The sequence below is a fragment of the Heloderma suspectum genome, chromosome 2, assembly GCF_057233095.1.
Source record: "Heloderma suspectum isolate Gila_16-S chromosome 2, 16-S_ref, whole genome shotgun sequence".
NCBI classification, from domain to species: Eukaryota; Metazoa; Chordata; class Lepidosauria; order Squamata; family Helodermatidae; genus Heloderma; species Heloderma suspectum.
This window is the reverse complement of record NC_139459.1, coordinates 332,201,489-332,213,911: the sequence shown is the minus strand read 5'-3', so window position 1 is coordinate 332,213,911 and position 12,423 is coordinate 332,201,489. Positions and strand designations below refer to the sequence as shown.

Genomic DNA, 12,423 nt, shown 5'->3' with positions numbered 1-12,423 from the left:
ATTGGGCGGTATAGAAATGAAATGAATGAATGAATGAATAAATAAATAAATAAATAAATAAATAGGGAAGATGGTGGCTGTAGGAGGAGCTCTGGGGGCCTTGGAGAAGTGGAGTCATCTGGAGTCTGTGCTGAGGGTGAATCTCTCTCCCACACCACTTCTTCCTTGGAGTCTATGCCCTCGTCCCCCACCATGGGGAGTCTTGGGTCATGACGCCATGTAGGGAAAAATGAATGTAGCAAAACACTTTGCTCATGAGCTCTGTAGGTTTGGGAGATAAAATGTGAGAGAGAAAAACATTTCAGGTTCTCCTCATTTGGGCTATGGGTGCTTTTATCATTCCTTCAGGTCTGCCAAGCAAGCTGGAAATAGTTTATCCTCTTCCAAAGGCCATAAAATACTACTACTTCAGAAACTAGATACGCTGAAGAACAAAATGACTGCTCTTGAGCTATGATGTTTTTCACTGATTCCTGGAACATGTCTATGGTTTGTGCTTTTGAAGGGGTTTTCCAGCCCTAGGCAGTGCTTTAAGCATCCATGCCTGTGAGCTTTTTCCTCATGCTCTGTGAGCTCTTCCCACTGCTGTAAAAAGAATATCACCTAGCCCAGTTGCAGGTACTCTAGCTATCCATTTCCCAATGACCTGGGTGCAGCCAGGAATACTGCTACTAGCAATTATCATGACATTCGTGCTGGGCCCACTCCAATATACAAGCTTGTGAATTATAATTTGCCACATTAGAGAAATTCATGAAGCCCTTTATATTATTTTATGTTGCATAAAAGCACTCACATTCTCTCTGAAAAAAACAAAGGCAGTTAGGAAAGAAAACTGAATTTGATACTGTCAAGGTTTCCCTTTTGAGCTGGACCCCTTGAGCGACTCTTGCCTCCTTAAGAGCCCCACCTTCCTTTTTTTACTTTCCCCTTTCCAATAACATGGGGTTAGGCTGTAGACGTAGGGTGATTGACACACCAGCCACAGGTTTTAACAACAACGGTTTACTGGTAAATTAAAGCAAGCAAATCACAACTACTTAGATTTTCCAGGCTGCTTTTTCCTGGTCCCTCTTCAGGCTCTGGTCTCCTCGACTCTGCTCTTACTGTCTCTCTCACTCGCTTTATATACCCTCCTCCCTCAAAACCGAAAGTATTGCTTCAAACCTGAAGAAATGAAACTTAATGGGGAAATGAAAATGAAATTTAAGTGAGGAAAGGAAAGTACTCCTCTGAGGGATACCCCCTCCCAGCAAAGGTCTCTAAGCCTGACCCTTTTTCCCTTTACCTCAGTAGGCCTCAAACCTTCACATATACCCATGTTTTGAAGATGGGGAATGGACATCCTAGTATCTCATGGCTTAAGTAATGTTGTATACCATATAGTATTAGAATATATTAAAGCCATCTCCTAATTCTTACAGTTGTAGATAAAAATTGTAGAATGTGATGGCAGAATTGCTAAAAGGTAGGCCAAATAGTTTGGTTTTCTTTTCCTGCTCTCTTGATTGCAGTTTTTATGTATCAACATTTTTAAAGGGTTTGCTCATATTTATCACCTTTGACTTGTTTCACTTATGACAGCAAGGTTGTTTCACAGTAATAATATTTCAGAATGTGTGTAACACATCTACCATTTCTACTTTGACATGCACCAAATTGAATGTATACTATGTTAATCACGTGCACTTGAAATATGCACATTGGCAGGACCTCTGGCTTGTGATACATATCTGATGTAGAAATATTGCTCCAATGCCAAACAAGTTGTTCACCTGTCAGGGTGGAAACTAAGCCGATAGAACCCCAGAGCAGTTCTGATTCTGAGGAGGATCAGCAGTCCATGGGAGAGGACCCACCTCATCCCTCACAGGCACAGCAGCTGGCAGAGATTCCTCCTGCCGGCATTCCTGAGTGACCCTAGCAGTGAGAAAGTGTGGGAGGGGGGCTTGCTAGATGCTTGACACAGACGCAGGGAGCAACGAGCAATGGAGGGCACGGAAAGGAGGCATAGCGCCTGTTTGGCGTGCAAGCAACGGCCGCATCCCATGGACCCAAGGGAAAGAGGGAGGATCTCTCCTTAGCCCATAAGTTCAGGGTCTTTAAGTGACTCTCCTTCAAATGGGGATCAACTGCCTACCCGGAGCATAGACTACTCTGCTGTTCATTGCTTAGTCGCTGGTGATTAGCATCTGAAAGAGTCATTAAGTTGTAAAAGGATTAAAGCCTTGAAAATAATCCTTTTGTCTGTGACTTGAGTTGGCTATTGGAGTAGACTGAAAGAGGCCACTAGGGTGCTCCTGACATCACCCCAGCTCTGCAGGAGATCATATTTGTCACAGGTTTTGTGTAGTCCAGTTGATTAAGATTCGACTTGGGCTGGGCAGACCTGATTTGAATACCAACACATTGTGATTTTATATTCACGCTGTCTGAGCCTGACTTGTGACAGTGAATGAACCGACCATTGTAGAATGCTTTGCAGGCTGTAAGTGTTACAGAGATGTTAACCCTAACTCCTGAAATTCTTCAAGTGTGTGTGCTGGTGGGATCAAGTAGATGGAGTGCTAAGAGATCTGAATTCATATCCATGCTTATTCATGAATCCACTGGGCTTTGCTGAACAAGTTACTGGTCTTCCATCTCTTTCTTATATGTAAAACAGGACTGGTAGTGATCTGTCCCATTGGGGGAGGAGGGCTGTGAGTATGAAGTACTGTGTTAGAGTATGTGGAACATGTGCAGAGATCTTCTGAGTGAACATTTTCATAGTGCACATCATAATCCAGCAACAGCTGGAATTAAGCCCCAGGACTGCAAAATACAGGAGCATATTACTGCTATATAAACTTAAAGAGCTGTGTCATAATATAGATTTTATCAATCTGTTCAGAATTATTGGAGACAAATAATAGATATAATCTCATACATTTTAAAACATATGTTAGACCTAGGCCCATTATTTAGTATAACCCAGGATAACTTTTCTAGTATTCAAAAATTATTGGTTATAAATGTATGAATATTTGCTAAAATTATATGGGCCTAACACTGGAATTCCATTCTTAGATTCTATTGATTCATGAATGGCTATTAAAATGTTTAGATATTGCTGCAATGGATAAACTAACTGATGCTGTTCATAGAATAGAAGCTACACAAGAGACAACACAGCAGATAAATGGACAGATTTGGCAGTATATATTATATATAATGTATTCTATATTATAACCCAGGAGAGAGGGCCTTTTCCACAGTGGCCCCACACCTCTAGAACAAGTTGCCATCAGGGGTCTGCCAGGCCCCATCATTGAGGGTTTTAAGAAGGCTCTGAAAACTTACTACTTTACCCTGGCCTTCCTCTGATTATTTGTTATTGGACTGGACTGTAGCTGCAGTTTATTTTATGCTGGTGTTTTTTAGAATGTTCACCGCTGTTGCTGTTTTCATTTCCACATTTGTTTTTATTATGTGTTTTATTGTTGTATGCTGCTGTGCATGGGCACCTGCTCTGAAAGGCAGGCAAGAAATATTATAAATAAATAAATAAATAAAAATATTAGCAATGACATTACAATCATTTTCAGTATTATTTATTTATTGTATTTTTAATCAGCCAATAACCAATCTTCTCTTGGTGGATTACAAACATTTAGGGCGCAATCCTATCTAGATAGACAGCTACCTCTGAACTCGGAGGCGACCGCCTATCCAAAGCAGGGCAGGAGAGGCACGGAGGGGATCATTCCCTCCACACGTCTCCTGCCCTGTTTGTTCTGCTAGACAGCCGAATGCGGCTGTCTAGCCTCAGGAGCACACAGCGGGGAAGGAAGCTGCTGTACAATACATTGGATGTGTCGTACAGGCAGCTACAATCTTCCCACCCCAGAACCCCCCCAGCCGCGCCCCCTTCTGGCCCCTCCGCGCCCCGGTTCCCAGAAAACAGCATATCCTATGGCAGTCTAGCCGCTGTCTAGCGGCCATAGGATTGCTCCCTTAAAAGACTAAAATGCCATACAAGCTTTCTAGGTATTTGTTTTTACAACATCTTCTCTTTTCTGCACTTCATTATTTTCTGTAAATAATCATGATTTTTAAAAATCTAATAGTTTTCAACTAATGAGACTGTCCGTCCCTTTAAAGTTACACCATTTGTTTCTGTTTTATTTTTATTCATTTATTTATTTTTCAGAGAAAGAGACCTTCTTGGATCCTTTTGTGTTGAGGGATCTCCTACCAGCATCTCTGGGAAGTTACTATCGGTATGCAGGGTCACTGACTACCCCTCCATGTAGCGAGATTGTGGAATGGATTGTTTTTCGCATGCCTGTGCCCATCTCTTATCACCAGGTAGGTTTGTACCTCAAAGAGTTTCCCTAGTTCACCATTTCCTTAGTCTTGATTTTTCCACCCACTTTCTGTTAACTTAAGATATAGCCAGATTTCAAGCTCTCTCTTCTTTTTTGGCATGGCTAATAAAATTGGTTTTTTTAAGAGTAGAGACACACCAAAATATTGTTGATGGAAAAGGAAGTTGGCTGATTTTGTTTATTGTTCTCTGAACATGAACCACTTGACACAAGAAGATAATAGAACATGACATCCTATTTCCTTCCAAATGATCTTGGCCATTATCATTCTGTTCAGATACATTTAAGCTATGGTGTAAATATTTACATAGAATTCTTTCTTCTTCTCTCTCCACATTTCTTCTGTGAAACTCAACTAAGTCATTTTCACTGTATACAGACATAGATTTAGTAGTTTGAGCTGATTACATGAGGAAAGTAATGCTTTCGTTAATTTACCTTTTTTGTTTGTTTTTACAATGTCATGAGCTTCCATTATGCACCTCTGAAACGGGCATAGAGATCCTTAAAATGAACACGTAGGAGGCCTTATTGTAGATCATGGTGGTGAGTGGCATTTTAATTGAGAGACGTCCCAGAGTAATAACCTGGGAATATGCAGCTAAGTGTTTTAACAATTAAAAAGGCTTTGACATTTAAAACCTTTGTTTTCAAAATGTCTCCTTACCGAAATGTGTTCTGCCTTTTATTTGCTCATGTTAATACACCTCATCGCAACAGAGGTATCTTGGAGGAGAACTCTTCATGTAAAAAGTCACTGATAAATCAGTGTAAATACCCAGTAACTCCACATGACAGAGGTAAATCAAAGCATCAGGCCAGGAGTTATCCCACCTCTTCTCAATCATTTTACTCAGGGGACACACCAAGATCACTGCCCTTTCCCCAACACTTGTACTATCCTACCTCCTGCATCCACTGTTGTCAAGAAAAGGATTAAATAAAATTAACAGACTTTTTTTTCTGTATGCCACTGGAGCTCAGGTTTTGGAGTTGTTGGTTTTTCCCCCAGCCATTTTTAAAATTGAATAATTGTGTGGTGCCTGTATAGATAAGACTCAGCATCAATCTAGTTATGTTCAAATTAAATGCCAACAAATGTCAGCTTCTGAATAGTCAGTTTGCCAGGGCTATAGCAATCCCAGTGCCCCAGTGACCAGTTCACAAATCCCATGTAATCTCATGGACTTCACCAACCCTTGGTGAATCATCTCATGTTAATTTTAGAACTATACAGATGGTAGAGCATTGGTAGCAAAAGATCAAACCTGTCTCATGGTGGGCATTTTGGAGAGCCATAAATATAGCCATCACGCCTGTCACTCCCCCCCCCCCCGCTGTGTTACAGCAGAACAAGTGAGACAAATGAGGGAGGGAAGAATATTATAGCAACAAGATGCATTTTATAACCCAGTTCAGGGTTTTACCTCTCATAGAATATACCTTAAAGTGCATTTCTATGGTTACTATGGACTCATTGCTTTTAATCAACCTGTACCTTCCAAAGCTATACTCATCTGATTTTTAGGTGCATCTAGCTGCCTGGCTTAATTTAGATCTATTTCTCCTCAATAGATCTAACATCAAGATGTTAGATCTATTGAGATGTTAGATCTTCAAGATGAGGCTGGACAGCCATCTGTCGGGGATGCTCTGATTTGGATTCCTGTGTTGAGCAGGGCGTTGGACTTGATGGTCTTGTAGGCCCCTTCCAACCCTACTATTCTAAGATTCTGTGGTCAAGAGATCTAAAATGGATAGCACCATTTTAGGTGTTTTATTATTTGACTTCTGTTGAACCAAAGGTCATCTTCTCCTTGGTTGCTACACTGTGGGCCTCTTTAGATGTTACTTTGCCCCTAGGATTCCACTTGGGGTGAGATTGGGCTATGCACTTTCTCTGCTGCTCCTTGTACCACATAATACTGTATACTGTATGTTTAATGGTTTTAAGCTTTGTAAACTGCCCAGGGAGCTTCGGCTATGGGGCAGTATAGAAATGTAACAGATGAATAAATAATAGGAAGTAATTAGTTAACTGGGAGATCCAGTATTTAAATAAACATCGGATCTTCTGGTTCATTAGCTGCCTTATACCTGCAATGAGAGGAGCAAGTGCGGGAGCCCAAGGCCTGCCTGTGATCTCACCCCAAATAGAATCCTAGGGCCAGCGTAATGTCTGAACAGGCCCACGGAATGCCTGAATCAAGGGGAGAATGTTAGAAGTTCAGAAAAGTTGAAGACCCACATGATATCTTTATTTTAATTTTATACACACGCATCTTATATCAAAAAGATCTCAAGGCAGTTCTCAAAAATTAAAACAACCAGATAACCAGATAAAATAACAATAACAAAGTCAGAGAGTTTAAAATAGTCAAAGTATTTAGATATTTTAAGATGTTTTAAAATGCCTGGTTGAGTAAGAGAGGTTTTTTCCCCAGCGCCTAAAAGGTTGGCACCAGGTGGCTTTCACTGGGGAGGGTATTCCACAACTGGGTTCCTACTGCCAAGAAAGCCCTCTTCCTCTAATGGAGGTGCTATTTGGAGAAGGGTATCCACAGATGATTTTAACACTCCCTCAGCACTGCCCTGCCACCGTCCCACATTCTTTTGAGGGAGAGCTGCTGCTGCTGCTGCTGGAAAAGTTCTTTTGAGGGAGAAGCCAGCCAATATTATGTTAGGTCACTGAGGGAATTCATACTATGTTCTAGCATGTGAATTTTTTGAGCATCATGCTAAGAAGCTGATGATCTTAACATTCTGGCCGGTTGGTAAAGGAGGAGATGCTCCTTCATGTACTTGCGTCCCAAGCCATTTAGGGTTTTGAAAGTAAACACCAGCCCTTCGAATGGATGGCTGTCCCACCACTTTCATACTCAGGGTCTTGGCTACTGCTGCAAATGCCTCTTTCCCCTAATTTAAGGCTGATTCAGGCATGTGAGGTGTGGTCTCACAGATCCCAGCCTTCTTAGCCGCAAGCAGGAACACATCTTTCTCTTCCCGAGTTGAGGAGGTCATGTTCTCCAGGCTTGGAAGCAGTCTCCAAGAGACAGTCTCCTTTGGGGCTCCTGCATCGGCACAATGGTGGTGCCCCCCCAAAAAGAGGAAATGGAAAAGAAGGAATGGAGGAGCAGGAGTCATGTCCCTTCTTCCCCATAAGACAGGAAGATGAAGCGTTGTGCCACATCTCAGGCCCCTTCAGCATTACCCCCACTTTAAAAAAGTGTTTATAATTCTATGGCTGTAGGTTTTCAACATTTTTATACCAAGTATTTCACATGACAGAGTTTGGAGATTTTAACATGCCTTTCTTTTTAAATGATACGGAAAACTACATTCTACATATACATGCACATTTTATATCTTGGAAAGTATATCGACATTGTTATAGGTTGGTTGTGGAAATGTATTAGAAACTAATACATTTTGATGTCTAACAACCAGATGTTTTTCAAGGCCTGAACGTTTTGGGTAAAAATCACAAATGCTTCATCAGTTTCATTCATGCAGATAATTCTTCGAGCAATGAAAAAATAAATGAAAATTTTAAACATTTGTCAAAAACAATCTGTAAGCTAGTTCTTTGCCTTACACTGCATGTCACCTTCCTTTGTCTAGCCTTTTCCTACTTAGAAATGGCTTTAAGTGCAGGTGAACTTCCTGTTTAGAGTAATTTTGAGAAGCAAACTGGTGCAAAAAGAGCTGTGAAAACCATGTGGCTTAATGCTTAGAGCAGCCTTCCCCAACCTGGCGCGCCCCAGATGTGTTGGACTACAAACCCCATTATCCCCAGCCAGCATAGCCATGCTGGCTGGGAATGATGGGAGCTGTAGTCCAACACATTTGGAAGGCGCCAGGCTGAGGAAGGCTGATCATCAGGGAATGTGGTGAAGGAAGAGAGTATTGCTTCCATTCCAGGCTTTCCTTGTGTCTGCAGAGTGACGGTAGGCAGGTAGCTTTTCCTCTCAATCCCCCTTTTCTCCTCTATTTTGTCTGTCTGGAGAGCTAACTTTGTTATCTTTGTGTAGCAGGGTCCAGCTTTTATAGTATCTGTAGCCTGCAGCACAATAGGTCCCTCCACTCTAGGAACTGCTGGGCTTTCAAGATACTGCTGTAAATATGAATAATGGAAAGATGGAATGGCCGTATGCTGAGCCGTGATTTACGTTATGCATGGAATGGATGTGTGCCCCTCTTCAGCAGCATAAGAGTAAAAACAACAGTAACAACAACAACATAGCTTAAAATAGAAGAGAGGGCAGTATATATCTGTAAGTACATACAGTAAATAGAGGCTAGGAAATAATCTTTTTCTTGCCCCCCTCAGATGTTAACTTTGTAGAGGGTTTATGAAGTGTTTTTTCTGCTGCTTGGCAAGACAGAAATGGGGCTAGATAAGGCTGTTGGCAATGATTTCAGCGGGCAGCCTGGTTTCCTGTTTGATTTATCAGTCTTGGCATCAGTACTTCCTGCCATTTTGCATTCTTATCAGCTGCCCAGATTTCACCACATTGTTTTTTCTAATTAATGTTCTCTTCTTTTTTGTGTGTGTGCTTTCTCCCTCATCCCGATCACTGCATTCAGCTGGAAGCCTTCTATTCCATATTTACCACGGAACAGCAAGACCATGTGAAATCAGTGGAATATCTGAGGAATAATTTCCGACCTCAGCAGAGCCTGAACAACCGGGTAGTTTCCAAGTCTGCTGTGAAGGATGCTTGGAGTCAAGTGACAACCAGCATCTTTGAAAATCCACTTGGCACCGAAGCCTCCAAAGGTAGAACTGGGGTTGTCCATTTAGAACAAGGGAAAGTGTGTTGTGTTTTTAGTTCTTTACATGGGGTATTCAGGAAGCAATGACCAGGGAGGCATAAATATATCATTGCACTTTCTGTGAATGTGCTTTGTTTAAAACACTTTTTTCCCCAAGATGAGCCATTCAGTGAATTAATCAGAGGAATCTTGACATCATCTAAAGCAGGAGGTGATGGTGAGGACAGTGTAATACGGAACCTCAGCAAGTTGAGAGGCTCTCCCAGGCCTCTGCATCCATATCTGAACTAAGAACATTTGACATATCTCTAATAGTGATGCCAAGACATTTTCATGCTGCCTTGGTATACAGAAGGACCTGCTAGTAAACTGGACTCTGATTTTACACAAAGAAGACAAATATAATGCTATGCCCCCCCCCCTTATAAACCTATGATCTGATGGGACGCAAACTTTATTGCTCATAGGTAAAGACCACCACAATTAAGCAAGGGTCTTATTCCTAGAGCAGTAGTAGCTGTGCCACATCCAATAATTTTGTCAGGGCCGCTGGCATTGTGACAGGGCTGTTTTCGCTAAGCGTTTATTTCCGTAAAAGTACTGAAAAGCAGAAATCCTAAAATGAAGTGTGCTCTCTGCTCAAGTCACTTTTTAAACTTGCCACGTCTCTGTGATGCTGTTCTACTGATCCTCATGCTGCCTTCAGGAGCCCGTTTAGTTTGTGACAAACATTATTAAGCCTTATTGAGCAAACCCTACTTTAAACAATTAATGAATTACACGTATACTCCTCTTTTCAGCCAAGAAGGCTCCCAAATCAGCTGACAATTTGAATGTATCAAAAAATGCCATATATACTCGCTGGGGTGCATTGACTCAGTGCAGTGTTAGAGACACTGCTGATCAGAACTATACAAATTGAGCTCCCATGCTTTGTGGTTCATCCTGGAAGACATGCCAGCCTGCCTCACGGAGATCAGACATAAACAAAACAAGCAGGCTGTGGAAGCCTTCTTTTCCCCAGGGAACCTAGACAGAGAGAGGTTCTTGGAGATTTGTTATTCACTCCGCATGCACTGACACCTACATATGTGCACATAAACAGTAGCTTTGGGAGAAGCAATCGAGATCACAAGTGAGCTTGAAGAATATTTTTAATCAAAACTGGAGCGTTGCTTAGGCCCAATAATGACTCTGTGCTTATGAGTACTTGGAACCAGTGTTGTTTTATCATCAGGAAGCATTAATATTTATTGGCTTTGGGTTGCTCACCTCAGGGCACTAATGAAAGGTAATAGTTTGCATTATAAGGAGGTGTCAAAATGCACTTGTTTTTGTTTGAGAGCAGTCCTGGTACCTTGGCAACAAGTTGCACAGCATTCCAAAGGTTTTACCATTTGGGGTGAATGCCTGATAGCTAGCGTATATATATTTTTATTTCTTTCCTTTGAGGGCTCCAGGCTTCTGGACAGAACACTCTTTCTAGCATAGGGAAAGTGTGATGCAAAACACTTTGCCCAGGACAAAAAGAGCTCCTTGGAGCAAGTGGCAATTGCATCTGCCCCTTCTCACAGCCCTGAATGGTGTAGAGCAGGGATGTTGAACCTCTGGCCCAAATCCAGACCCCAGACCCATTCTAAAAGGTTGAAATGCCTCCCATATGGCTGAGTTACTGGCAGTAATATGTTGGCATATTGGCCCCACCCCCTTTTGCCTTCGACCCCACCCCCTGCTGGAATGCAGCTAGAGAGAGTTTCTCTGAAATAGAATTCAGCCCTCAGGCTGAAAGGGTTTTGACACCCGAGAGAGAGAGAGAGAGAGAGAGAGAGAGAGAGAGAGAGAGAGAGAGCGAGCAGCTATTATAGTCCTGATGTGATCCTCTTTCCCCCAATCAGAAAGGGTGTATCAGGAGCTACCAGGACTGGGTACTTTCAGATCTGCGTTCTCCCGCCTCATATAGTGAGGCACCTGGGATTGCAGATCATTTGGTTCCTTGGGCTGTGGTGTTTCCTAGTACTCCAGAGTGACTCCAGCCCATTGGCTTCCCTACACTTTTTATTTTATGTATGTATGTATGTATGTATGTATTTACAATATTTATATACCACTCCACATCAGAAGATTTCAGAGCAGTGAACAACAAGGTAAAAGAATAAAACACCAGGCTAAAACATTTTTTTTAAGACAAATTCCACTAAGGTCACATTTAACAAACCACGGCTGGTCACGCAAGAAAAGCCTCTTGAAATAACAATGTCTTCAAGAGGCAGTGGAAGGAATACAATGTTGGCGCCTGCCTGATCTCCAAAGGCAGGGAGTTCCACAGGAAGGGGGCCGCCACACTGAAGGCTCTTTTCCTGGTGGACTCCAGCCAGGCCATGGGTCCAGGTGGAACCACCAGGAACATGCCTTCTGATGACCTCAGTTACTGGGCAGGTTGGTAAAGAAGGAGGTGCTTTCTCAGGTATCCTGGTCCCAAGTTGTTTAGGGCTTTTTAGGGTTTAAAGGCTTCCATGATGGGCTTGGCCTTTGCCTGGGTAACAGTAAACCTTGCCCATGTTTTCCTAGCTGTTAGTATTTGCTTTTGTGTCAGTGAGGGCTTTCTCCATTACCTGCCTGCCTGTTTGTTTGGATTTCCCTCAGGCCCCCTGGTCTCAGGCTGCCCTGCTTTCCATTCTGCTATCTCTCTAAAGCTGTCTAAGGCCCATCATCACAACAAAGTGTTGTGTTGCTACTGAGGTTGCCCATTTTCTCTTCTGGCTTTAAAGGGCCAATAAAAGTCACTGTAATGGTGCCATAACTCTGTGGACTTGCTGTGAGGGATAAGGAGCAATGGATGCTGCTTTTTGCCCAAGACAAGATGCTAATTATATGTCTGTTAATGGTTAAAATACATTTGGCGGGTGGCAGCAAGGATTCCTTTTATGTATAAAGATGGGATAAATAGTTATGGCAATGACTGAGCATAAAGCAAGCATGTCTATCTTGAAATATTTATTTTCCACGCAGGCACGCTGCCTTTTCTCTAAGGAGCTCAGGATAGCTGGGGTTAACCAGTTTTCATCCCCAAGTGAATTTCAGGCTGAAATATTGTCCAATGTCACCTAGGGAATGGCCCAATACAGATCATGAGGTTACTAAGGGTCAATGTGGAGAAGCCTTACCACTTGATACCACATACCAACTAGAATATGTGGCAAGGGGAAAAATTCATTTTGACTGCAACCCCCCCACACACACTTTTGCCAATATGGATGCCAAAGCAAAATTGTAGTAG

The 12,423-nt window shown here is 42.3% G+C and overlaps 1 protein-coding gene across 2 annotated transcripts in view; it reads left to right on the top strand.

The window, feature by feature from the left end:
• The window catches only part of PTPRG (protein tyrosine phosphatase receptor type G), a 781,718-nt gene that overhangs the window by 594,365 nt on the left and 174,930 nt on the right, over window positions 1-12,423 (top strand). For both annotated transcript variants that reach the window (XM_084840496.1, XM_084840495.1), the window contains exons 7-8: window positions 4,193-4,350; window positions 8,958-9,150. In XM_084840496.1, coding sequence (XP_084696622.1) covers window positions 4,193-4,350; window positions 8,958-9,150 — 351 coding nt within the window. The remainder of the gene's footprint in view (window positions 1-4,192; window positions 4,351-8,957; window positions 9,151-12,423) is intronic.